Raw genomic sequence first — 27,312 nt, 5'->3', positions numbered from 1 at the left:
TATGCTGCAGCTATACAAAAACCTGGTTAAACTGCACCTGGGCACCACACCTTCGGAAGGACATATTGGCCTTGGAGGGAGTGCAGCGTAGGTTTACTAGAATGATACCCGGACTTCAAGGGTTAAGTTACGAGGAGCGATTACACAAATTGGGGTTGTATTCTCTGGAGTTTCGAAGGTTAAGGGGTGATCTGATCGAAGTTTATAAGATATTAAGGGGAACAGATAGGGTGGATAGAGAGAAACTATTTCCGCTGGTTGGGGATTTTAGGAGTAGGGGGCACAGTCTAAAAATTAGAGCCAAACCTTTCAGGAGCGAGATTAGAAAACATTTCTACACACAAAGGGTGGTAGAAGTTTGGAACTCTCTTCCGCAAACAGCAATTGATACCAGCTCAATTGCTAAATTTAAATCTGTGATAGATAGCTTTTTGGCAACCAAAGGTATTAAGGGATATGGGCCAAAGGCAGGTATATGGAGTTAGATCACAGATCAGCCATGATCTTATCAAATGGCGGAGCAGGCACGAGGGGCTGAATGGCCTACTCATGTTCCTATGTTTATGTCCTCCCTTTAAGAGACTGAGCTCCCCTGGTGGTGGAAAGTGCGAATTGCATTGATTCCACATGCAAGGCCTGGAATGGAACGCTGATTGCAGGTGAGTCCTCGGGTGGACCGAAACTTGCGTCCTGCCTGCACAGGGGTCATTGGGCACAGGGTAATAACACATCACGCTACCTGCACCCAAAAAGGGCTCCTATCCAATTTTTCCCTGCAAATTCTTTGATTAAGAAGATCAAGATCATCTTGGGAGAGAGGGATCGGTGTTGACTTTTGGACCCATCAGCAAAGAGGCGGCCGCGATTTTGAGGCCCTGGCCTCATTTACATCGGACCAGCAATGTATGGGGTTCCAAACGGCGTTCCGATGCAGCTTGCCAGATTAAAGCTGGCTTCACTAGTATATATAAGTATTTTTAAAAGTTCTCTTTGCTGCGACTGTAATGTTTTATTCATCCATAGGCTATGAATTAGCCATTTTAAAACAATAAACCAAGGCTTTTCAGCCACAGGGGCCATTCTTCTACAGGCGTGGTTGTCCCTTGAAAAAAAAACTACAGGGGAGCCTCAAGGTGGCATTTACACACCTTGTAACAGCTTCCTCTTAAACATGGCTACTTTTATATTGGCATGATTTAATTTGAATTTTGGGAGACCAGCACCCATGAATCTGTGTCTGTCATTTATGCGGCTAAATCCATTCTCTTTATCCTGCTGGATGTCTGAAAAACCCATGAAAAATTGGAGGCGATTTTCGATTAACGATCTCTGCCTGAAAATTGCATCAGGTGGACCTTGGGTGGCCCAGAAGAATTTTGAATTTCCAAACATTTTTGGATCTTTATGCCGATTTTACGATGTAATCAGTGCAATAATCAAAATGTGGATAGAACCTTTGCATCTTTTTTTCTCAACTATTTAGATTTACCAATACAATATTATTTGATTAGCAATGCTCAGATCCCATTTTTATTAAATTGGAATCATTACAAGTGTAGATTACCCAAAAATATTGATTTTTCATGTGACTCAGATGAATAACTGTATAAACTAACACTAAATTAGTCACGTCACACAAGTCATAATGATGTGGATGGTGTGGCAAATGGAAATGACACAGCAGTGTGGCAGATAATGTTCTTTTGAGAACTGAAGGAACATTGCTCTGCATATGACCTGCAATGTACCTGATATCTCAGTTCTATATTCAGGCATTGGGTAACAAAAGTAAAAGAGTTCCATTCATCTACACTGATATCTCACATGTTGATAAGTAAAGCAAAAAATAAAAATGGAAGAAGAAATCTGACTGCAAATTTTCCCATATTGTATATAGATCCAAGCAGTTCAATTTGCTCAAAACAGCAGTTTTTTTTTGTTCGTTCATGGGATGTGGGCGTCGCTGGCGAGGCCAGCATTTATTGCCCATCCCTAATTGTCCTTGAGAAGGTGGTGGTGAGCTGCCTTCTTGATCTGCTGCAGTCTGTGTGGTGAAGGTTCTCCCACAGTGCTGTTAGGTAGAGTTCCAGGATTTTGACTCAGCAACGATGAAGGAACGGCGATATATTTCCAAGTCGGGATGGTGTGTGACTTGGAGGGGAACGTGCAGGTGGTGTTGTTCCCATGTGCCTGCTGCCCTTGTCCTTCTAGGTGGTAGAGGTGGCGGGTTTGGGAGGTGCTGTCGAAGAAGCCTTGGCAAGTTGCTGCAGTGCATCCTGTGGATGGTACACACTGCAGCCACAGTGCGCCGGTGGTGAAGGGAGTGAATGTTTAGGGTGGTGGATGGGGTGCCAATCAAGTGGGCTGCTTTGTCCTGGATGGTGTCGAGCTTCTTGAGTGTTGTTGGAACTGCACTCATCCAGGCAAGTGGAGAGTATTCCATCACACTCCTGACTTGTGCCTTGTAGATGGTGGAAAGCCTGCCCGACACACATTTGCTTGTCAATACAATTTATGGATATACTTACAATGGTTGTTGTAAAATGGTTCAAAATCATTACTGACCTATACAGCCCACTTATTTGGAATCATTAGTCCAGTGACTGGCTGAGTACAAAAGGAAGAAAAGATGCACGTTAACTGTACAGATCACGTTCTACTGACAGTATTCTGAGTATTTTTAGATGTTTACTTGACAGATGTGTCATTATAAATGTCGCCACCCATGAATGCACTAATGTTGATCCATTGCTTGTAAAACAGGGCCACTGATCATTAGACTGATTTGGACTTGATGCTTCACTACCACCAAATCTTTTTGCCAAGTCTCAATCACTAGAATGGAAGCATCTGGAAGGATGATCGCATGTTCACTCGGACATAAGAACAAAAGAAATAGGAGTAGGAGTAGGCCATTTGGCTCCTTGAGCCTGCTCCGCCATTCAGTAAGATTATGGCTGATCTTCTACCTCAACTCCACTTACCCGCCATATTCCCATATCCCTTGATTCCCTTAGTGTCCTTCATCATCCCCATGATCCACCGCAGCTTTTTTCAAAGCATCTCTTGCTGCTTGGGTTGCTTTCCTCCATCGATCTCCATCTTGAATTTACTCAACAACTGAGCATCCACAGCCCTCTGGGGTAGAGAATTCTGAAGATTCACAACCCTCTGAGTGAAGAAATTTTTCCTCATCTCGATCCTAAATGGCCCAACAACTTGATCAACTTGGAATGATCCAACAACTCGATCATCTGGTATATCGATGATTCTTATTCTGCAGACTGCCTGATGAATATCACACACAACAGAAGTACTTGGCATCATCTTGTTTGAGTCCACTATAACCAAATCAGCTATGTGGCTTTGATCAATTGCACTGTGTCCCACCTGGACACATCTGTCAGAAAGCTACTTTCATTTTAAGACACTCTTTCTGACCCGAATTCTTTTCCCCCTCCAATTTTTCTCACCTTACCTTTCCTCTCCTGAATGTAGCGACACATACTGGGGCGCAGTTCTACAGAAGAGCAGCCCTCTGGTCCTTCAAACAAAGGTCCATTGTTCAAATGTAAACCAACAGAAGTATTCCAGGCTTTTGACTCTGGATGGGGAAGACAAACGGCAGTCATGATAATAGAGTCTGAACCTGTCCTCATCCAGCATTACATTTCCAGTATGGGTCACTGAATAGTGATCTATAGCAAGAACCATGACTTACTTCTCTATCATCTCCCTAGCCCAGGGACATGGAGGCCAGTTGTACGGCTTCCACTACCTACCTGGCTGAGATTGTCCAACTCGCACCAGAAATTAAATCTCAAATTTCTGGTCTGCATGATTCAGATTTTTATTATTTTAATTGCGAACTATTTTGTGATTGGCATCTGAGATTAATGAAAATTTATGGGGTAATTCTGCAACTGCATCTCCCCATTTACAGTGTGAGCCACTCACTGATGTATCCATGAATAAATTAATGATTTCTCCTCTCAAGAGTACTTTTTATGAGGACAGGTAGTGTGATGGGAACAGGGGTACAAGTAATGGGCGGGTGTAAGTTCTGCTGCACGATGCTTATAGCAGTGAATGGTACCAGAGGAAACCCTGGTTCAGTGTTTACAAGCAAAGATTGGATTGTCTCTGAAATTTTTGCCAGTTATCCTTAATGCATTTTTGGATATGAATCCTCAGACCAGTGCTAAATGTTGATGAATTATCTGTTGGTGCTTTTTATCTTTTACTCATGCGTCCCATAAAGCCTTTGAAGAGATCGACACAGGTCCAGAAACGTGCTATTGTTGCTCTGACTTGGAGCTAGGTCTGTACCCCCACCTCGAACATTGTTATTGGTTTAACAGCCCTTTCCCAACTTGGTGCAACAGGGAATTCCTCTAGTTCATTTACCTTGAGTAAGTTCAGTACTTGGGGGTAGATCTTGACTTTGTGCAAAAGTGTAAAACAGGTGATAGCGAGTCGGCAGCCCATTTTTCATCTCATCCGATTTTTATTTCCATTGAAGTCACCCAACTTGCACAAAGTCAAAACCTACCCCTTGGTGTGAAAAATAAGTCAACAGCCCACGCTAACTCATCCACAAAGTCTCAATTATACCCTTCCATCAGTTAACCAACAAATTCCAGCACACCCAGCGTGATCCATACCGCTATCTAATAATTCATTCAGAACCCAGTAATGCTTCAGTGCGAGCTGGTCCCTGGAACTCTTCCTCCACTCTCCAAAATGTTGCAACTGACTCATCATTCTGTGCACAATGTTGATCTCTAGGACAGACAACATGGAAAATCTGAAAAGGTCCTGGGAACAAAACATAGCCATCACTTGATGGAGGAATGACATGGCACCAAAACCTGCAGCAAAATACGTGAGGTCTAATTCAACATCATGCACCCTATACAATCTCCACAAACTTAATCCCTCTACGCCAGATGGCTGCTGGAGGCATTGTCCTGGAAATTGCTCATAAAATAACGAAGAGCCGAACAGCGCTCACCGTTATTTCAGGGAAAATAGAAGAGCGAGTTCCGGGGAGCGCACATGCGCCGTCAAATGCAGAAATCCAGAAATTGCTCTACCTAATTCCCTGCTTCCCTGAAAGCTTTGCAGTAAAGAGATTTTGCCGGCTGGAATAAATGGACCAGTGTGAACTTGTTCTGCTGCCCAGCTGGAAACTAATTTCTCCAGAAAAGTGGTATGCCAAGTTACATCAGGTCTAAACTAACTTTCAAAGGCATAGTAAGTATTAATGACTGCCAAACAGTCTCACTGACACTGAAAATTAACTTATAAAATGTGGAGTCTCATTCCTTCCGATATTAATTGTTGGACATTTAAAAAAAAAGTTTTAAAATTTAAAATTTTTTAAAATTTTGAATTCACTGTTGTAAGTTTCATTTCCTGGTTCTGACTGGCTTGTCAAAGATGCTTCAAGCTGATTGGTTGAGGGGACAGCATGATCCTTTCCCCGCTCTCACAGCTCAGAGAAGCCTGGGAAAGAATGCTGCACTTCTTGCAGGTCTCCACTGAAGCAAGTTGGCACCCAGAAGCCCGCGAATAGTTTGGTTTGTGGGTGAGTTTGTAACTGACGAGCGGCGGGCAAGGTTCGTTTGTCGCTCAGCGCAATTTCCGGGCCAATGTGTCAGAAAGACCTCTTCCTACTTGTAATAGTTGACTATCCACAGGGGTTCTCTTGATCATCTGCTGTAACTTTGATTGAAGATTGGCAGAAACCCTGGAGAAAGGACATAAATGGTGCATACACCATTTCTCCATAGTTTCTGCAGATCTTCCGCAGTTGACGGGTCTTTTAATTCCAGAGAAGCCTGCAGAGTGCCTCTTGAGCCCTACTGACTTGATAATGAGAGCACCCCTCCTTGCTGCTGGCTGAGGAAATACAAAAAAATCTGAGGCCCATTCTTGGAGGACACCTCAGTGCAATCCCCCTCATAAACAACCCTCCAGAAGAGAATGCAGACCAGCAATACAATCTACCTATTGACAGGCAAAGAGAGTGACACCAATGAATATGATAACTAGGAGGCAGGATCTCCCTGTCCCTCTCTGATCCAACTGAACCCCAGAGACCAAGAACAAATTGTTTCAAACCGTAAACCTTACTAGATAACTGTAATGCATTAATGAACTTCTCCTGCAAGCACCATGTGGTCAAAATATACAATGGATCCATAATAAATGCTAGTCAGTCTCCTGTGCATGACATACAGGGAGTCAAGGCCAAGTGAAGTGGGGTTATTGAGCAATAATTGGACCTGGCATGCAAATGTCATTCAGTCCCTATTTTAAAGTCATACATTCTGTCCTTATTTTATGTAATAATTTGATTTGATGATATTTATAGTTAAATAGCAAAACATATGGCAATTTGGGAAGTAGAGAAGTAGAGCTGATTGGAGTTGTGGGAGATACAAAACTGAGGTACTATAGCCCCACCAATGACAGGGTTGAATTACAAGGTGACAAGTTGACATTGGCAGTTTCCATTATAAATGTGGACATAGGAATTTTTAATAGAAAAAGTTGACACAAAGTGTGACAGGAACATGACAACAGGAAGTAAGATAATGTCATACATGGGCCCAAAAAACTGATCTTAATTTAGCAATAAGTTGGTAATTTCACCCAAAGCCACCAGAATGGCTGATGTGAGAAGTGAAAAGTCACATTATGGAATAGGAGGCGTTCCTCTGAAGTTGGGGTAAAGGTACCTTATTGGGGCAAAGTATCAAGGGACTTTAACTGTGCATCTAATCCATGCTATTCCTGACATGAAAGTGCTTGATGTGGACATGGAATACTAAAATTAGAAAGTATATGGTTTCCCAATGCTAACATCTCTCACCTTGAAACCGCAAAAATTAAAAGAAATGTACAAATGAATTGGGGAATAGTGGAATATGTAGTTTAAGACTGTTGCTTTGTTTATAAAGTTCTAGACACTCCAGCCCTAAAACCCTCCGAGATCTCTGCGCTCCTTCAATTCTGGCCTCTTGCGCATCTCCGATTTTAATCGCCCCACCATTGGCGGCCATGCCTTCAGCTGCCTATGTCCTAAGCTCAAGAATTCCCTCTCTACCTCTCTCTCCTCCTTTAAGACGGTCCTTAAAACCTACCTCTTTGACTAAGCTTTTGATCACCTATCCTAATATCTCCTTATGTGGCTTGGTGTCAAATTTTTTTTGTTAATACTCCTGTGAAGCACCTTGGGACATTTTACTATGTTAAAGGCACTATATAAATGCAAGTTGATGATGATGTTGTTGTTGATGTTTCTTGGTTGAGTAACAAGATCATGTAAGCAAGCCCATTTTTTGCATAGATACATATTTTTCTACCTTAAGAAAAAAACAGACCTCCTCCTACAACAACAGATGCTCTTAAAAGCTATTTTAACATTACATTATCTTTATTTATTTTTGTGGTGTGTCTTTATGCTACTCAGAAATATACCCATCATAATTTTACTGATAGCTGGGTTGAACATAGCTCTGAGCCCTGCTTATAAATTACTTGTTCATCTGCCCTGGGGAAAGATATTAAATGAATTAAATCATGTAGCTGTTGCTCTGTTTTCCTTCTCATGTGATGCATTGAATCTTGTGTTCTACTAAATTATGGCAAACATTGGGATAATTTAAATTTGTTTCAAATTGATAGTTTAACGCACTTTTTATTAAATGTACATATGCAAAGTTACCTTTGGACATATAAAAGAAAGCAGCGGTGTCCAGATTGTAATAACAGACTCTAAAATCACTGTCTTAAAACAGATGTTTTACACCTGGTCCCGAGCAGATCTGGTAACCCAGAGGAGCTAAATGCTGCAATCCAGTAATTTGATAAAGGGCTTCTTTCCTTGACAGAGTACTGACTAAAGCAGTTAATATTTTGTGGTTAATGAGGTTGAACGAATCATCTACCAATAATAGTAATGGTTACAATACTTGCTGTACAGCATCCATCATTAGTAAAATGGTGAAACTATTGCGTGCAGTAATAAGTGAATACTGGCAGGCAGCAAATGTGGCAGTGTTCTTAGCTTCTAATTAGCAGAGCCTGGTGTATTCGTTAAAAGCTGCTATCATATCTACACTGCACACACAGCTCAAAAGAGGACCTTGTCCCTCTTGTAGATAGATTACGTACCTTGCAGGATCTTCGTCTTCATATAACAAATGGTATGCAGCCTCTACACCCTGTAGGAATACAGAATAATTTGGTAGATTCTGGGGAAGTGAGGTACCCCAGTACTTCCACCTTTGCACCAGTTTGTTTTGACCTCAAGCTACATTGAAATTAAACAACCACTTAACATGAACCCTCCTCCTTGCGTGCCCTGTGATGACAGATGGGTGCGAATATATAGCATCCTACACTCATTATAGGACATAAGTTTTCAATTCGGTTCACTGGACTCTAAGAGCTCCACAAGGGGATCCAGGGGGTGCAGGAGGTCATCAAATCGGCCTACATCCTTGCTCCATAAGAAATGAATAACTGTTGACACTGCCGGGATCGCTGTGTGTGAGACATTTTATGGAACCAATTTTTCAACTTGCAGCATTATTTCTGCCATCATGGGTTGGGGGGGTGGTGGTGGGGGGTGAAGGGATTGCCAAATGGTATAATGTCCTATTTTGTTGGCTCCCCATTGGACTTGCATAGCAGGCTATTTTCCACCTAGCCTTTTAGGCTGGAGTAAAGTGATTTCACACAAAATGTTCAAACGTTGTTTCCATAATTATTCAAGTTGTATGCATGGATCGTGTTATGCATTTAGCTTGCTGATAGTGGGTATTAAAGGTCAGCCATGTTCTGCCTAGGACAGAGGGGGTGATCAGGAGGGAAGGGGGTGATTGGGAAGAGCCTGAGCGGGGCCCGGCAACTCTTTTTGGCACTGCAGTGAACTCGGGAAGAGCACTGCTGCACCTCTCGGCTCCACATTCAGGTAAGTTCTTTTCTTTTTTTAAACTTATCATTTTGGTGGAGGCCTCAAGTGGTCCCATTACAGTCTACTGGTTAGGTCGCCTGGGGACCACGTTTTCATGAACGCAGCCAGCCTGGCTTCGCCATATTGGTGCATGGGCATCTATTTTGCACCTGCAAAACTGGCATGGTGCCATAGAATTTCTAGGCTTCGTTCAGGGCACTCCAAATTTTCAAAGGGGACCTCAAACAGTCATGAAGTCCCCTCTTTGCATATGCAAAGGGACTAACATTTGTTACAGGCGCAGACCCTGGACTCCTCCTTTTCTGCCTTTACCAATATGGTGGGCTGCGCACTTCTGGCGCCCCGGCTGCTATATTGTATGCTTCAGTTCATCGTGAATTTTGCTTGTCTCCTTCATCCTGTTTACCATCATTGTTGTTCTTTTCCCTTCTTGGTTTGACTGTATTTGCCAATGAGTTCTGACACCTGAAAAATGGGCGCAGCGCCATCGAATTTCTAGGCGACCATGTGTGACAGTTGTAAGGATGAGCAACGAATCCAACACACAGATTCTGCATATACGAATGCCTGACCTTTGCAGTATTGGCTGAGGGAGGCAAGAAGTGTTCTTCAGATCTTCAGATACAGGGGCAAACACAAGACAGTCTCGTGCAACCCTCCAGTTAAACAGTAACAAAAACACAAAATGTTGGAAATGCACAGCAGCTCAGTCAACATCTGTAAAGCAATTAGAAATGTTAATGTTTCGGGTATAATCCTTCATCAGAATTCATTGGCAAATATAGTCACAATCAAGAAGGGAAAAGAATGACAATGATGATAAACAGGATGAAGGAGACGAACAAAACTCATGATGAACAGAAGTTCTTGAAGGATGGCAGTCTGGGAAGAGAAAGGATAATAAACTAAACTGTACAAATAAAGAGAAAAAATATGCAAATGCTAGAAATCTGAAACAAAGACAGGGGCCCCGATATTAGCAGAGGTGGGATGGCAGCAGTGGGGTGGGTGGGGGGCGATTGGGCATGTGGGTAACCCGCCCAATAAAATCTGTCTGTTCCCCTGCACAATCGCGGATCAATTGGAGCCACTTAACGTGGCTTCCGGGTTTGCCGTCCGAAAGCTGCGCAGCGGGCAGACTGCGCACCCGCATCACAGGCTGTCCGCTAGAGGAGCTCTATTTAAAGGGGCAGTCCTCCAATGGCTGCTCCTGGATCAAAAACCCACACAGCAAAATGGAGCAGCCCAGGGGAAAGGCTGCTCCTAGATTTAGTGATGCCTCACTCCAGGTGCTACTGGATGGGGTGAGGAGGAGGAGGGATGTTTTCTACCCGGCGGACGGGAGGAAGTGTCCTGCCTCAGCCACCAAGAAGGCCTGGCTCGAGGTGGCAGAGGAGGTCACCAGCAGCTGCATCATCTCCCACACCTGGGTCTAGTGCAGGAAGCACTTCAATGACTTAACTAGGTCAGACAAAGTGAGTACACTTACTCATTCTCCTACATTCCGTCTTCCACATCAACGCCCCCACCCCCAACTCATTCTGTACTGCCAACACTACTCTATCACATCACTCCTCACACTCCTCACTGAAAGTGCGTCCTCAACTTACCTGCACTTCCTCACCTCCCCAGTACTCACCCTACCATTACCACTCAACCCAATCCTCATACAACAGCATGGTTCTGTCTGATGCATCTCTTTCAAAGTCAGCCGCATCCAAACCAATGCCTTCATCAGTTGGCCATGTCACCATCCCTCACTCACGCATCTGTACTTTCTCCCTTTATAGGAGAAGAGAGCCCAAAATGCACGGGAAAGGGTGAGGACCGGAGGGGGGCCGCAACAGGTAGTTGTCCTCATAGACGCGGAGCAGGAGGCACTGGAGCTGAGCCGCACCCTTGAGTGCCTGTCCATCAGGGACGCTGAGACTGGCACCCAACAAACGTCTGGTGACAGAAATTTAACATTCAGCACATACAGTATGAAATGATGTTAACATGCCTTGCCATCTTCAGCACCTCAGTATGCTCATTGCAACAGACACATCTGTGATCATGCTTAATATTACCTTCTGTTCTCTTACAGGGCCTTTAGCGACTGCTGTGATGGTGGAGGGCGATTCCTCAGAGGACCTGCCGGCCTCTGAGGGTGCACCGTCACATCTGAGTGAGCCATCCACCAGCGCAGATATACACACTTCAGTGGGTCCCAATCCGCAGTTAGTTGGGGTCACACATGGTGAGTTACCACACACGTGTGAGCACGAGCAGACACTAGTGGCAGGGGCAGCTGTGGAGAGCCTGCGTCAGTGGGAGCACTCCTCTCCAGGCTCTGCTCAGCTGGACACAGATGCTGAACCCTGGGGGCCATCCTTTAAAAGGAGAATGATCGAGGGGCAGCAGCACATTTGCGAGGTGCTGGAACAGATGCCACTCTCCACAATTGCGCAGAGGATGGAGGAGTCCAACTCCTGCATGAGTGGAATGGTGGCACAGGTACGAGAGAGAATCTCTGAGATACTGTCACAGGGACATGAGGGCATTGATGAGATAGTGTCGCAGGTAAGTGCGGGAATGTCTGCGATGGAGGGAAGGCTAGCCTCCATGGAGCTTCAAGCACGACTCACAAATGAGTCCATTCAGGCCCTGACAATGGCCGTTCGGATTCAGGGTGAACAGCATTCTGCCGTCTTAAACAGGCAGGCAGATATACTAGCACTGACCTTACAAGGCTTCACACATGCCCTCCAAACTGTTGTCCAGGAGAGTGGTAGGAGTGGTGTGGGCCTGGCCCAGGGGAGGGATGATGGCGAAAGGGGATATGGAAGAGAGGACGCCATTCAAAGCACCCCCCACGTCTCACCTGTTGCCCTCGTTTCAACCAGTACCCACAATGCTGCCTCCTCTCCAGGTGGCCTCTGTTGCAGCGGATGCACCACGTAGAAGTAGTCTGAAGCAAAAAGCGAAGGTTTTGTAAGGGCGAAGGGGATGCCCAAGGTGTTTGACGGTTGGTCTTTTTTAAAATTTATGTTTGCCTTTTGTTAAACTCACATTAAATATTATTATTGTGACCACTACTGCCACGTCTTGACCATGCTTGACTGACTTCTGTAATAAGGCCCATTCATGAGGTTCACCAGGAACGTCGACACTTGATGCCACCCACTGGGACACTCTACAGTGGGAGTATGTGTAGTTGCAGCGGTGGGTGTCTGTTGTGGCCACTGCTCTATCCAGGTGGTGAGTCTGGACTCTTCACACTGTCTGATATTAGGAGAACCATTCACATATCAGTGACTCCCTGGCGTCTCGAGTAGCCAGGTGAGCCGCTTTTCTGCCCGTGGGTTGCTCCTGCTCCTCCTCCTCAATGAGGGTGGCAGATGTGGATGGGGCCTCCTCAAGTGGCACCCCTCTCTGTTGTCATGTTGTGCAGGGCACAACACATGACTATAATGCGTCCCACTCTGTCTGGTGCATATTGAAGCGCTCCCCCAGAACGATCAAGGCACCTGAAGTGCATCTTGAGCAGCCCTATAGCATGCTCAATTGTGGACCTGGTAGCGGTGTGGCTATCATTATATTGACGCTGTTGCTCTGGGGTTCCTCAGAGATGTCATGAGCCACGTGCACAGGGGCTATCCCTTGTCCCCGAGGAGCCAGCCCTTATGGGTGTGCGGTGCGTGGAAGAGGGGCGGGATGTTGGATTCCTGGAGGATGAAGGAATCGTGGCAGCTGCCAGGGTATCTGGCGCACACATGAAGGAATCTCTTGCGGTGGTCACAAACGAGCTGAGTATTGATGGAGTGATAGCCCTTCCTGTTGATGAACAGTCCTGGCTCATGTGGAGGTGCTCGTATTGCTATATGGGTGCAATCGATTACACCCTGCATCCATGGAAAGCAAGCCACAGCTTGGAATCCCACTGCCCTCTCTGGCTGAGGTCGTCCACGAAGATGTTGACGTAGTGCGAGGCCCTGCGAAACAAGCCGTCGGTGACCTGCCTTATGTACTTGTGTGCAGACAACTGAGAGACCCTGGCGATGTCCCCGGTGGCACCCTGGAATGATCCAGAGGTGAAGAAGTTGAGGGCAGTGGTGACTTTGACAGTGACAGGTAAGGAGATGCTGCTCGGCCCAGCCGGGAGCAGCTCGGTATGAAGAAGGCTGCAGATGCCTGTGACTACCTGGTGACTGACTCTAAGCGTCCATATGCACTGCTTCTCAGAGAGGTCCAGGAAGCTGAGCTGTAGCCGTCTGTAGACCCTGTTGCGATGTCGCTCTCTCTGTTGTTGCCCTCTGTGCTCTTGTGCAGGTGCCTGTGGCGCAGCACTGTGTTGTGGAGCTCCAGATGGCGGAGGTGGACGCCATGCCTGGCGAGGCTGGTGATGTTGCACGTCCTTGGATGAAGTGGTAAATGCAGCCATGACGCCCCCATCCTGACAGTATGAGTTTGAGCGGGTCTGCAAAGTAGTTAAATATGTTTGCACAGCAGAGCTTTGGGTGGAAAGTAAGAATTTTGAGTGAAATCACAAAGGTCTTGCAGTCAAAACTTTGTCTGAAGTGACAGAGTGCCCTGCTGCAATAAATGACGTTTTCTCCCCACCTGTCAAATAAGCATTTGCATTTCCCACTGGCTGCTGGCTGAAACACGTCTGTTGCGACAGGGAGTGTTTCCTACAGCACGGGAAACACGCTGAGGATCCTTCAAAATCGCACCCCTGTCAAAACGTCTAGTCAATCAAGTAGTTCAAGTACCTCAACTATTGGAGAAACTTTGTAAATTATCATCCCGCTGGCTTTAATTGTTGGTGGGATTCCCGCATTCGGGAGGCATGTGCGCACCCGGACGCATCGCTGGGGAACCCGGAAGTCAGCAGGTTGGAGCCGGGCTCCGAGCCCGCTCGGCATTTTAACGATTTTCAGAGCCCCCCGTCTCCAACGCACCCACTCTGTCACCCGAAAATCTGCCCCAGGAAATGCACAGCCAGTCAGTTCAGCATCTGTAAAAACACCAGTTAACATTTCAGGTATAACCCTTCATCGGGGGACATTTTTAAAATTAAAATATATTTAATATTTTAATTTTAAAAATGTTCACATTTTCCTCTACCGAGATATCTCTAAGCAATAAATCCCACTTTATTTATTTTAATTCATTCCTCATTTTGTTGAAGTTTACTTTTTTTGAAATCATCCTTTCTGGTACTGATTGCCAGATTATCTCAAATTTAATCATATCGTGGTCACTCATCCCAGATGTCTGTTTTATATCTAAAAAATTTGGAAGAACTAAATTTGCTAGTTCTCCCTAGTGGTGTCCATGATACATTAGCCATAATTTTCCAATCCCAGGAAAATCTGTGCTGGGAATGATTAGCTGCCTGGAGCAATCTAGCCCACAGCAGGCATAGCTGAAATCTTTGATCTTTACAAATGCTGACTTATCTGCTGTGTTTTCCAGCATTTTATGTTTTTGTTTTAAATTACTTTTTTTTTCTTTTTTATATACAGTCAAAGTGTAGCATTGTGTGGACAGGTACTGGGGAAAGTTGAACTGCTGGCTCTTACAGTTGGGAATGGCAGTGATGCTGGATGAGTTGGAGAGGGTGAAACAATGTACTTTTTCACAATTAGATAACAAAATCATTTGGAATTTGGACCATTTTAGTTTTGGTGACATTTGTGCTTTTATTGTGCTCTCATTTGTGCAGCATTACTTTCTGCATCCCACTTTGAGGCTCAGAATCATCTTAAAGTGTAATTTTTAAAAAATGATATCAGTAATATGAATGAAATTTTGAAAACCTGTTTTATGAATAAAAGTTACTTGTTTGTAGTTGGCTTGAAATATTTCAGTGGAGATGTAGCAGTTTCTGTGATGATAAGTCCATTTGTTTTGTGGCTGCATGGATTAGGTTGCGATTGTCTGCCTCTGTGATATTTGTGGCATTTATTTGAAAGCAGACGTATTTATCTGCTGGTTAACTAGCTGCATATGATAGTTTCTCTGAACTAAGCTCTGGATTTCGAATCAGCACTGGCATAAACCAAACATGTCCAATGGCACATGAATATTGCAGAACCACATCTAAAAGGGCACCAGTGGTGTGGAAATGATCCCATTTCAATTCACAGCAGAAAAATGACTGTGGATACATAAGCTTATGCATAAGATCAGAAGAAAAGTCAGTGATTAATAAAAATAGTAGAGCCCATTGATGCCTATCCTTTTGCTACTCTAACTCACCCTATATATCTTTTTTAATGCACTTAATATCTCACCTGACAAATTATTCCAAACATTAATCATCCTTTTGAGTAAAGACATTTTCCTAGTATCTATTTGCTTTAAATTTATTTTTCTTTTATTTATGTCCTGGTCTGACTTACGTTCTGGACTCCCCTTATCAATGCCATTTAGTACTTTGTATTATGAGCTCCACTCTGAACTCTTTTCTGTCTAGACAGAAGAGTTTAAGCTTCTTTAATCTTTCTTCATAGTTCATCCCCTTTACATCTGGGATCATTCTTGTTGCATTTCTCTGCACCCTCTTCAATGCATGTATGTCCTTTTGAAGTGTGATGAACAAAACTCTGCACAATAGTTCAAGTGTGCTATGTCCAGCATATTATAAAGCCTCAGCATAACTTTGTTAGACCTGTGCTTTATTGTTCTGGCTATGTATCCTAACATTCAATTTGTTATTTTAATTATCTCTATTACTTCCACGTCCTTTACTAAGTCTCTCTGTGCTAATTCTGTTCTGTTCATTGTATGTCTATTTTGCTCATTTTTCCTCTACATAATACTTTACATTTGTAAGTATTAAACTTCATTTGGCATTTGTCTGTCCAAATGCATAACTGAATCTAAATTCTTCTGCAAACCAGTAACTTTGTACCTATGTGAGGCCACTCAGCACTCCCACATCCCCATCTGACACTGCACCTATCACACATACAATCTGTTTCTTGTTTTATAACCATTTTCAAGTGCCTGGACATTGGCATCTATGACAGGGAAGAAACTTGGGAGGAGGCAAAGAGCTCATGGACTACTTCACCTCTAAGATTACGATCATCCACATAGCTGCCTCTGCCACTTCCTTTCCCACCTTCCAGTTCCCTACCATCCACAGTTCTAATCCCCGCTCACTTGAATTTCTCTCCCATCTCTCATGCCCTCTCCATATTCAGCTCATCCAAGAGATCCACCTCTTGCACCCTTGACCACCCCTTTCACTCAACTCCTGACCATTCACCATATTCTCCTGACCCCATGCTAGCTGACATTATTAATGGCTCCCTTTCTCCAGGCACCATCTTGCTCCCTTTCAAAACCATCATCACCCCTTTCCTCAAGAAACCCACACTTGAACCATCCAACTACCACTCCATCTCTAATGTACATTTCTTATCTAATGTACCTTCTTCTCTAAGGTCCTCAAATATGTCGTTACTTGCAGTTCTGTGCACATCTCTCTCTAAAAGCCCTGTTCAAATTGCTCCAGTCCACATTCCACCCTTCTCATAGCACAGCGATATAGCCAACATCATGAATTGCTGTGATCATGGTGCTTATTCCTCCTTATCTTCCTCAACCTCTCCACAGTGTTTGAAACGGTGAACCATACTATCCTCCTCCATCATCTCTCATCTGTTGTCCAGCTGTGTGAGACTGCCCTTGCATGGTTCCATTTATTCCTATCTGAACTTAGCAAGCATATCTCCATCAAGTCATGGATGAGACACAACATCCTTTAATTGAACATTGGGAAGACTGAAGACATCATTTCTGGACTTCGTCATAAACTCTGCTCCATTGCCATTGACTCCAAATCCCTCTCAAGCCACATGTTGAGACCAAACCAGGATCTATGAAATCTTGGCATCTTTACAAACCAATGTTAACTCCCTGACCCTAAAGAGTTCAATTTAAAATCCTTACCCTCATCTCCAAATCATGGTCTCACCCCACCCTGTTTCTGCAACCTCCTCCAACTTTCCACCTTAAGACCTCTTAACTCTGGCCTTTTTGCATCCCCTCCTTCTTCACCCTACCATTGGTAGCAGAGCCTTCAGCCACCTCAGTCATATGTCTTAGAGAGTGTTTTCACTTATCCAATTATTTAGGTAAATTCGTAGAGTGCTCTGGGCGATCAAACAAAGAACACTCTTCAGTTCATTTCAGCGACTGGTTTTATCACATGATCTCACGTGATGCTTCTTGTCTTTTCATGGTGGCAGAATAACACCAGACCAGACTTTGATTTAGGCTTTAACTGCCAAACAAATTTATTAAATAGTAAAAGAATAGACAAATGATAGTAGTAACAAAACATATTTTTATAGTAGTTATTAAGCTTAGCTAGCTCTTCAAGTAGTAGAAAATAATAAATAGTTTGTGACTGCTGCACTCAATGATGATATAAGTATTATTCTTGTGTAGCAGTTGTGACAAAAATGGAGTATTTTTATCTAAGATTTACCAAGGTGTTGGTTTCTTTAATTCTGTCATGGTACATAAGGAATTAAAAACTAGCTTCGCTCACAGAAATGATATCCCAGCTTAACTTGATTAAAATGTTGCGATAAATTGTCAATTGGTTGCCTGGCACCTGTTCCCCTTTGTCTGGGGAAGAGGCGCCAGACAAAAATAAAATGGAAAAAGCACTCAACATGGAGGCAAGAAACAGTCTGTGGGCAAGTGACAGTGGCACAGCATCTGACCCCTTGTTTAATAGTTGGCAAAGTGGACGTGCCACTTATGAGGAAAGTGTTCTGTTTGACACTTTAAGGTACCCTCCCAAGAGTACAGCAGTGCACCCTATCTGTCAGGCGATGATGACCAATCTCAATGGTCTATACAATATATGCCATGTACTATGCCCTGTACTTTTGGGAATCCTGGCACCTGGCAAACATTCTGTACCCTGTCAAGCTGATGCCTCCTTTCTATAGGGTAAGTAATGGACATGTTGCCTCTTGCAAACATCTCGATGCATCTGTGGATAGCCAACTGACTGATTCAACATTTACTAAATTTTTGGAGTGTGAATGAACCATAAAAAAATTCTTGGTACAGTTTAGGTCATAGTCAAAGAGCACAAATACATTCTGAAGAAGGAGATCTCCTTCAGCAAAAGCTGAAGTCTGTTTTGTATCATGAGACATTCTTTGAACTCTATCTCATCTCATACAAATTCAGTTCAAAGAATAGAGTGATGGACAATCCAAAAGAGCAGAGGGAAGCTGTAGGTTTATCTGAGGCCCTCTTAGATAAGCCTACAGCTTCCCACTGTGCCTCTCTTGGCATCCTCCGAAGGGCCCATCAAGGCACTTGTCGCTGCCTCCTTACGAGCCGCAACCCCAACTGCCCCATCCTACTCTTACCAACCTACCTGCTGGGGGCTAATCTTGCCAATATCCTTCCCGTCCCACTCACCCCTCCCAGTGCTGACCCTGTGGACTTTGCCAGTGGGTCAACTATCACCGCCCCTCTCCACATCTCCTTCCAGAATGTCTGTTCACTTGTGAACAAGGCCCTTACCATCCTTGAGCTTATTGTGGATGATTGCATCGACATCATGGCCTTGACAGAAACCTGGTTGACTGGTGATGATACCTTCCTCCTTAATGAAGCCTCCCCGCTTGGCTATATCTTCCACCACTTGCCCCGCCCAGACCGCTGCAGTAGTGGTGTGGACCTCATCACCAAATCACACTTTGGTCTGTCCCCCTACTCCTCTGGCACCTTCTCCTTTGAGCATCTCACCAAGTTCCACCCCTCTCTCTCCTCTCCTTTAAAATCCTTGTTGTCTACTGCTCACCCTAGTACCATGCTTAGTTTCTTACCAAGATGCCTTCACTGTTTTCCTCCTGCAGCCTCTACACCAAGCGACTTCTCATCCTCGGTGATTTCAACTTCCATCTCTTTTCATCATGCTCTCTCTCCTCTGCATTCACTGCCATCCTATCCTCCCTTAATCTCTCCCTCCTATATTCACGGCCATCCCCTCGACTTTGCCATCTCACATGGCCTCTCTACTCCCATTGTGTCAATCACAGATAGGGCCATCTCTGATCACTTCCTTGTATCCCTCCACCCACAACCCCCTTTCCCGCTCCCAATCCCACTTCCTTCTGTATTCACCCCTGGAAAAAACTCGCCGCAAATCACTTTCAATGGCAGTTTCAAAATCCCAACTGTCTAGCCTTTGGCTCTCCATTCACCACGACATTTCTGCAGCTACCGATCTGCTCAATCACACCAACACCTCCACCTTTTGAAGCCCTTGACCCCATTAAAACCATTACTCTCTCTCACCTTGGTACAGCTCTCATCTCCACTCCCTTAAGCCCAAGGGACGCAGACTTGAATATTTATGGTGGGCAATGGGTTTATCCATTCATCGCCAGATCTGGCTGGACCATATAAAGCACTATCGGGGATTTGCTTTCCTCTGCCAAAACTGCTCACTATTCCAGGATCATCCTGGAATGCAAGGATAACCTTCGACTTCTCTTCTCCACTACAGACCATCTTCTTAAACCTCTCTCCCCTGCCTCCTCCACCCTCACCTCCAACAAGTGTGAGGAGCTCATGGATTACTTTATCATTAAGATTGAGACCATCCGTATGGCTACCTCTGCTGCTTCCCCCCCCTTCTCCTAGCCCACCGAGTCAAACTTCCCCTACGGCTCCCTCTGCCCTAGCCCTGAACTTGCATCTTTTTCTAGTTTCTCTCCTATTGCCCCTCATGCCCTCTCCGAGCTCATCTTGACCATGCGATCCACCTTCTGCTCCCTCGACCCTATTCCCACCAAACTGCTGACCATCCAACTTTCCTTTCTGACCCCCACGTTAGCTGATATTATTAATGGCTCCCTCCCCTCAGGTAGTGTCCCCCTCCCCCTCAAATCTGCTGTCATCACCCCCTCCTCCTCAAAAAGCCCACCCTTGATCCCTCTGTACTTGCAAGCTACTGCCCCATCTCCAACCTCCCTTTCCTCTCAAGTCCTTGAATGTGTTGCTGCCTCCCAAATCCATGCCTATCTTTCCCACAGCATGTTTGAATCCCTTCAATCAGGTTTCCGGCCCTGCCGCAGCACTGAAACGGCCCTTTATCAAAGTTACAAATGATACCTATGTGATTGTGACGATAGTAAACTATCCCTCCTCATCCATCTCCACCTGCAGCCTTTGACACAGTTGACCACACCATCCTCCTCCAATGCCTCTTCTCCGCCGTCTAGCTGGGTGGGACTCATTCCATTTTTATCTATCTAATCGTAGCCAGAGAATCACCTGCAATGGCTTCTCTTCCCACTGCCGCTCCATTACCTCTGGAGTCCCCCAAGGTTCTAACTTTGGTCCCCTCCTATTTCTCATACAAAGGCTTCCCCTCGGCGACATCATCCAAAAACACATCAGGTTCTGCCTGTATCATAGTAGGTACAGCACAGGAGGAGGCCATTCGGCCCAATGTGCCTGTGCCAGCACTTTGAAAGAGCTATCCAATTAGTCCCATTACCCTGCTCTTTCCCCATTACCCTGTAAATTTTTTCCCTTCAAGTATTTATCTAATTCCCTTTTGAAAGTTACTATTGAATCTGCTTCCACCACCCTTTCAGGCAGTGGATTCCAGATCATCACAACTCGCTGCGTTAAAAAAAAATGTTTCCTCATGTCCCCTTTTTTTTTTGCGGATCACTTTAAATCTGCGTCCTCTGGTTACCGACCCTTATGCCATTGGAAACAATTTCTCCTTATTTACCCTAATACTCGTGATCTTGAACACCTCTATCAAGTCTCCCCTTAACATTCTCTGTTCCAAGGAGAACAATCCCAGCTTCTCCAGTCTCTCCACATAACTGAAGTCCCTCCATCCCTGGCACCATTCTAGTAAATCTCTTCTGCACTGTCTCGAAGGCCTTTACATCCTTCCTAAAATGTGGTGCCGAGAATTGAACACAATACTCCAGCTGAGGCCTAACCAGTGTTTTATAAAGGTTTAGCATAACTTCCTTGCTTTTGTACTCTATGCCTCTATTAATACAGTCCAGGATCCCATATGTTTTTTTTAACAGCTTTCTCAACTTGTCCAGCTACCTTCAAAGATTTGTGTATGTGAACCCCCAGGTTTCTCTGTTCCTGCACCACCTTTAAAATTGTACCATTTAGTTTATATTGCCTCTCTTCATTCTTCCTACCAAAATGCATCACTCCACACTTCTCTGCCACTGTATACTTCCCTCCAGTCTGAGAAACAACCGTTCATCACTACCCTCTGCTTCCTGTCCCTTGGCCAATTTTGTGTCCCCGCTGCCACTGTTCCTTTAATCCCATGGGCTTTAATTTTGTTAACAAGTCTATTATGTGGTACTTTATCAAATGCCTATTGAAAGTCCACATACACAACATCAACGGTACTACCCTCATCAGTGCCGACTTTCATTTATTAGCCCATACCTTTCCAAGTGCCAATTAATTTTATCCTGGATTATTGTCTCTAAAAGCTTCCCTACCACCGACATTAGGCTGACTGGCCTGTAATTGCCGAGTTTATCCCTCTCTTTTTTGAACAGGGGTGTAACATTTGCAATCCTCCAGCACTGTCCCCATATCTAAGGAGGATTGGAAGATTATGGCCAGAGCCTCTGCTCTATCCACCGTTACTTCCCCCAGTAATCTAGGATGCATTCCATCTGGACCGGGTGACTTTTCTATTTTGAGTACTGCCAATCTTTTCAGTACCTCCTCTTTATCTGTTTATACCCTTTCCAATATTGCTACAACCTCCTCTTTTACTGCTGCAATGGCAGCATCCTCTTCTCTAGTGAAGACGGATGCGAAGTATTCATTTAGTACCTCAGTTATGCCGTCTGCGTCCACAAGAAGATCTCTTTTTTGTTCGTACTCGGGAGTACCCTTTTACAATTTATATCTTTATAAAAGACTTTTGTGTTCCCTTTTATGTTAGTGACTAATCTATTTTCATACTCTCTCTTTGCCCCTCCTTCCCTTTTTTTGATCTCCTCTGTACTTTCTGTATTCAGCCTGGTTCTTTACTGTATTATGAACCTTACATTCATCATAAGCCTCCTTTTTCTGTTTCATTTTAATCTCTATATCTTTAGTCATCCAGGGAGCTCTGGCTTTGGATGCCCTTCCTTTCCCCCTCATAGGAATGTGTCTACTCTATACCCGAAGCAACTCCTCCTTGAAGGCCTCCCATTGTTCAATTACTGTTTTGCCTGCCAATTTTTGATTCCAATCCACCTGGACAAGATCCCTTTTTAACTCACTGAAATTTGCCCTCCTCCAGTTAAGTATTTTCACATTTGATTGTTGCTTGTCCTTTTCCATAACTATTCTAAACCTAATGATATTATGATCACTGTTCCCTCACTGAAACATACCCCACCTGCCCCACTTCATTCCCAGAACTAGATTCAGCACTGTTTCCTTCCTGGTTGGGCTGGAAACACACTGCTCCAGAAAGTTCTCTTGAACACATTTCATGAATTCCTCCCCCTCTTTGCCCTTTACACTGTTACTGTCCCAATCTATATTGGGATAATTGAAGTCCCCCAGTATCACTATATAGTTCTTGCATCTTTCTGTAATTTGCCTGCAAATTTTCTCCTCTACCTCCTTCCCACTATTTGGCCTATAGTATACACTCAGTAGTGTAATAACTCCTCTGTTCCTTAATTCTAACCAAATAGATTCTGTCTTTGACCCCTCAACTACATCATCCCTTTCCAGTGCTATAATAGTTTCTTTGATCAATATTGCCATCCTCTCCTTTCTTTCCTTCCCTATCTTTCCTGAATACCTTGTAGTCAGGAATATTAAGTACCTAATCCTCCCCTTCTTTGAGCTAGGGCTCTGTTATTGCCACCATATCATGCCCATGTGGCAACTTGAGCCTCAGCTCACCAATCTCATTTACCACGCTACATGCGTTTACGCACATACACTTTAAACTCATCTTAGATTGCTTTGCATTTGCCCTGTCTGATCCCTCTTATTTCTGAACTATTCTTTACTCTAGTGATACTTGTCCCTCCTAGTCCTCTGTGCACCTTGTTTCTCCTCTCTAATCCTGATGCCAACCCCGTGCCAAATTAGTTTAAACCCTCCCCGCAGCACTAGTTAACCTTCCCGCGAGGACATTGGTCCTGCACCCTCTGTTGAGATGCAACCTGTCCATCTTGAACAGATCCATCCTGCCCCAGAACTGGTCCCAATGCCCCAGGAATCTGAAGCCCTCCCTCCTGCACCTTTGCTCCAGCCAAGCATTAAACTTTCTTATCCTGCTATTCCTATACTCACTAGCACATGGCTCTGGGAGTAATCCAGAGATTACTATCATTTGTGGCCCTGCTTTTTAACTTCCTCCTTAGCTCCTGAATCTATGACTTCAGGTACTCAACCCTAGTCCTTCCTATGTCATTGGTTCCCACATGGACCACACTTCTGGCTGTTCCCCTTCTCCCCTCAAAATATTCTGCACCCTCTGTGATGGGAGGCCAGCCAGGAGAGCATTGGAAAAGTTTAGAGGTCACTAAGGCATGGATGAGGGTTTCAGCAACAGATGAGCTGAGGCAGGGGCAGAGACAGGTGACGTTACGGAGGTGGAAGTAGGCGGTCTTCGTGGTGGAGCGGTTATGCTGACGACACCCAGCTCTACCTCACCATCACCTCCCTCAACCCCTCCACTGTCTGATTTGTCACACTGCTTGTCTGACATCTAGTACTGGATGAGCAAAAATTTCCTCCAACTAAATATTGGGAAGACCGAAGCCATTGTCCTTGGTCCACGCCACGTACTCCGTTCCCTAGCCACCAACTCCATCCCTCTCCCTGGCCACTGTCTGAGGCTGAACCAGACCGTTCACAACCTTGGCATCCTGTTTGACCCTGAGATGAGCTTCCAACCTCATCTCCGCTCCATCGCCAAGACTGCCTAATTCCACCTCCGTAACATTGCCCACCTCTGCCCCTGCCTCAGCTCATCTGCTGAAACCCTCATCCATGCTGTTGTTACCTCTAGACTTGACTATTGCAATGCTCTCCTGGCCGGCCTCCCATCTTTCACCCACCATAAACTTGAGCTCATCCAAAACTCTGCTGCACTTTCCTATCGCACCAAGTCCCGTTCACCCATCACCCCTGTGCTCGCTGACCTACATTGGCTCCCAATCCGGGAACGCCTCAATTTTAAAATTCTCATCTTTGTTTTCTAATCTCTCCATTGCCTCACCCCTCCCTATCTCTGTAACATCCTCCAACCCTCTGAGATCTCTGCGCTCCTTCAATTCTTGCCTCTTGCGCAACCCTGATTTTAATCGCTCCACCATTGGCGGCCGTGCCTTCAGCTGCCTAGGCCTTAAGCTCCTGCATTCCCCCCTAAACCTCTCTGCCTCTCTATCTCTCCTCCTTTAAAATGCTCCTTAAAACCTACCCCTTTGGCCAAGCTTTTGGCCACCTGTCCTAATATCTCCATATGTTGCTTGGTGTCAAATTTTGTTTGATCTCTCCTGTGAAGCGCCTTGTGACGTTTTACTACGTTAAAGGCACTATCTAGATGCAAGTTATTGTTGATATTGGGGCAAAATACTGCACTACCTGAAAGCAAATTCACCTAGCATTGATTTATTTTGGAGTAAGGTTTATGAAAGGCAGAATCACCAGGCTATTCTCTTCCTGAGGGATTTTGGTTGTGTAGCAAGTACAAATCCTTGTAAGCAAAACCTGTGATGTACCTGATCTGCTATCATTTATTCCTGGTGGATCGCTCCCTGAATTTTGTCAATTATAGAGCTAAATTTTCATGCAGGGTAATTGGGCCCCCTGTATCCCAAGGTACCAGATGTGAAGATTGGAATGCTATTAACTAATGTGGAGAGGTTGATGTCCAAGATGATTGTGCTGATTATAATAGGATCATAAACCTGATTATAATAGGATCAGCAGTTAAAAATCTGATCAGAGGAAGGGAATTCTAGTGGGTGATTTTAACCCCCAAGAATGGGTGGGTAGGGGCCGGGTGGGAGTTGAAAACAGTTGTTTTTTTGGGTTGCAACTGCAACATTTTCAGACTTTTCATTCCCAGTGGGAAGCCTGTACTTTTACACGTCTACGTTAAACCTGGAAATAAAGCCAGGTTGTGGTCGCAACCCAAAAAACAACTATTTTCAACTCCCGCCCGCCCCCAACCCACCCGTTCTTGGGGGTTAAAATCACCCCCCTAGTATCTGTCAAAGTATGAAGATTGAAAATCTCAGCAGACCTGAACTTTTTGAGTTGGCAGCTTAATAACCTTTTTCATAGAATGGTTACAGCACAGAAGGAGGCCATTCAGCCCATCGAGCCCATGCCGTGCTGATAAACTAAACCCAAATTCCTACTCCGTTCCCAATGTCCAAAAAGACTTACTATCAAGATTTTTACCAACAGTCAAGTCATTTCAAAGATTTAAGATTAACACCGGCACCATTTAAAAAAATATATTGTCAATTTCGGTTGATCTTCACATTTTTTTTCTTTAACTATTAAGTGCTGGTGACCTCACCGGGCAGCTATAGGCTGAAATGAATTATTTAGGCTGTCAGTGTCAGCAAGCTGAAATGACCTCAATGGAGATACAGCTAATAACATAAGGGTGGTTCAGCATCCTCTTTGTTAATTTACCTCTCTCCTATTGTCAGGCTTTTCCAAGCCAGTAACCACCACCCTACCCACATAACATCACCAGCAGTCACTATTCAAACACAAACATTCAACACAATAAAAAAAATACTGCAATTAATCATTATTCTTTAAATTGTTTAGTCATAAGAGGCCTCTGCTCCTTCCTTCTCCTCATTGATCACTGTGTTCTTATCCCCTGTGTTTGCTTGTTAGTGTTTCTGTTTTCTCAGTTTTATTTAGGTTGCATAATTTAAATTTGTTTCTCAAACAAAATGCAGGATCCGATAATTCCTTAACTGGTCTAAACTGATTCAGTACTAAAAATCCACACTGGACTCTATACAATTGTGACTAAAACTAATATCCTTTCATCTACCCCAGTAATGTTTATCTGCATATAAATTGCCTGGGTGATTGCAGATTACACAGCAAGCATATATGATTTGCAGGCTCACTGTTAAAAAGGGATGAAAACTGTAATTTTCTACTGCAGACTTTTTGCCAAATTAGAACAAAAGAGAAGTCATTTGGAGGAAATGTTTAAAGCTGCTTGAATTTAAATCTAGGATCCTTGAAGTAGGAATACATTCAGTATCTTACGTCCTAGAAAGAATACTGCATCCAAAGTGTTTGAGGGTAATGATTTACCCCAGATGTCTTTTAACATCCGTTATAAATACAAAATGTAGTATTTACTGTTTGTTTTATTGTGCACTAAATGTTTATTTTTCTTTCATTAACCAGCTGCCCATGATGGTATCCAGGGTTCTTTGTGATATCCCATTGGATTGCCAGCTGTTCACTGGATACTTGGATGTTTTGGCAGTGATTTAATGCTGATAACGCCACAATGATTAGTTGTAAAGCACAAATTCTAAAGTTTTTATATTCTACTATTTTGAGAGAAATTGCCTTCTGATTGTCTTTAATTACAGAGTTAATGAAAGTTTGTTTATGTTTAGATCTATGTAAACACAGTGCAGTTTTGGTGTTTAGTTGTCTCATAGCATTGCTATACTGCACTGAATGACGTACTATGGATCAGACAGTTCAGTGCAATATAATCATGGTTATATTAGCTGCTTCCATTGCTGTTGCGTGAGGGAAGATAGAAGTTGTGCACATGTACTGAAATTTGTGCTCAGAATATTAATTCTTGGCTTCACACTGCCGGTAAGATTTTTAACGATATAAAGAGTTGATAGACTAAGTTTTTAAAGATTAGAAATCGAAAAAGTGGTCATTTAAAATATAATGGTTAAGCACCAGGCTGTACATCATCAGCTCGTATATTACATACCTCTTTCAGATGGACTTGATAATGACAACACACGGTGCATTTGTGCAAAGTTTACAGGGGCTAATAATGTGTCAGCAAGTGACTGATGCACTAAAGCATATCAGGCACCCACTTCTCATGTTATCTGATGTGCAGGTTGTGGCACCTAAATGCCCCAGTGTGGCTGGCCAGCACCAAACATAAAAACTGTGCACAAGGTTCACTAGAACCCCAAGAAAAAATTAAATTTGGGTCTCCTTAATATGACTAAAGCACCTGAGCTCCAGCCACACAGCAGCAAATTGGAACGGATGCTGAAAACAAGGCCCTAATAAAAACATTT

General features: G+C 44.1%; 1 protein-coding gene across 1 annotated transcript in view; it reads left to right on the top strand.

The window, feature by feature from the left end:
- LOC137332094 (follistatin-related protein 5-like) overlaps positions 1-27,312 on the top strand; it is a 499,413-nt gene that overhangs the window by 29,012 nt on the left and 443,089 nt on the right. The window contains exon 2 of the mRNA XM_067995811.1: positions 11,138-11,156. Within this exon, the coding sequence (XP_067851912.1) occupies positions 11,138-11,156 (19 nt within the window). The remainder of the gene's footprint in view (positions 1-11,137; positions 11,157-27,312) is intronic.

The sequence above is a fragment of the Heptranchias perlo genome, chromosome 14 (assembly GCF_035084215.1).
Source record: "Heptranchias perlo isolate sHepPer1 chromosome 14, sHepPer1.hap1, whole genome shotgun sequence".
Classification (NCBI taxonomy): domain Eukaryota; kingdom Metazoa; phylum Chordata; class Chondrichthyes; order Hexanchiformes; family Hexanchidae; genus Heptranchias; species Heptranchias perlo.
The sequence above is the reverse complement of the archived record's forward strand: the minus strand, read 5'-3'. Positions and strand labels throughout refer to the sequence as shown.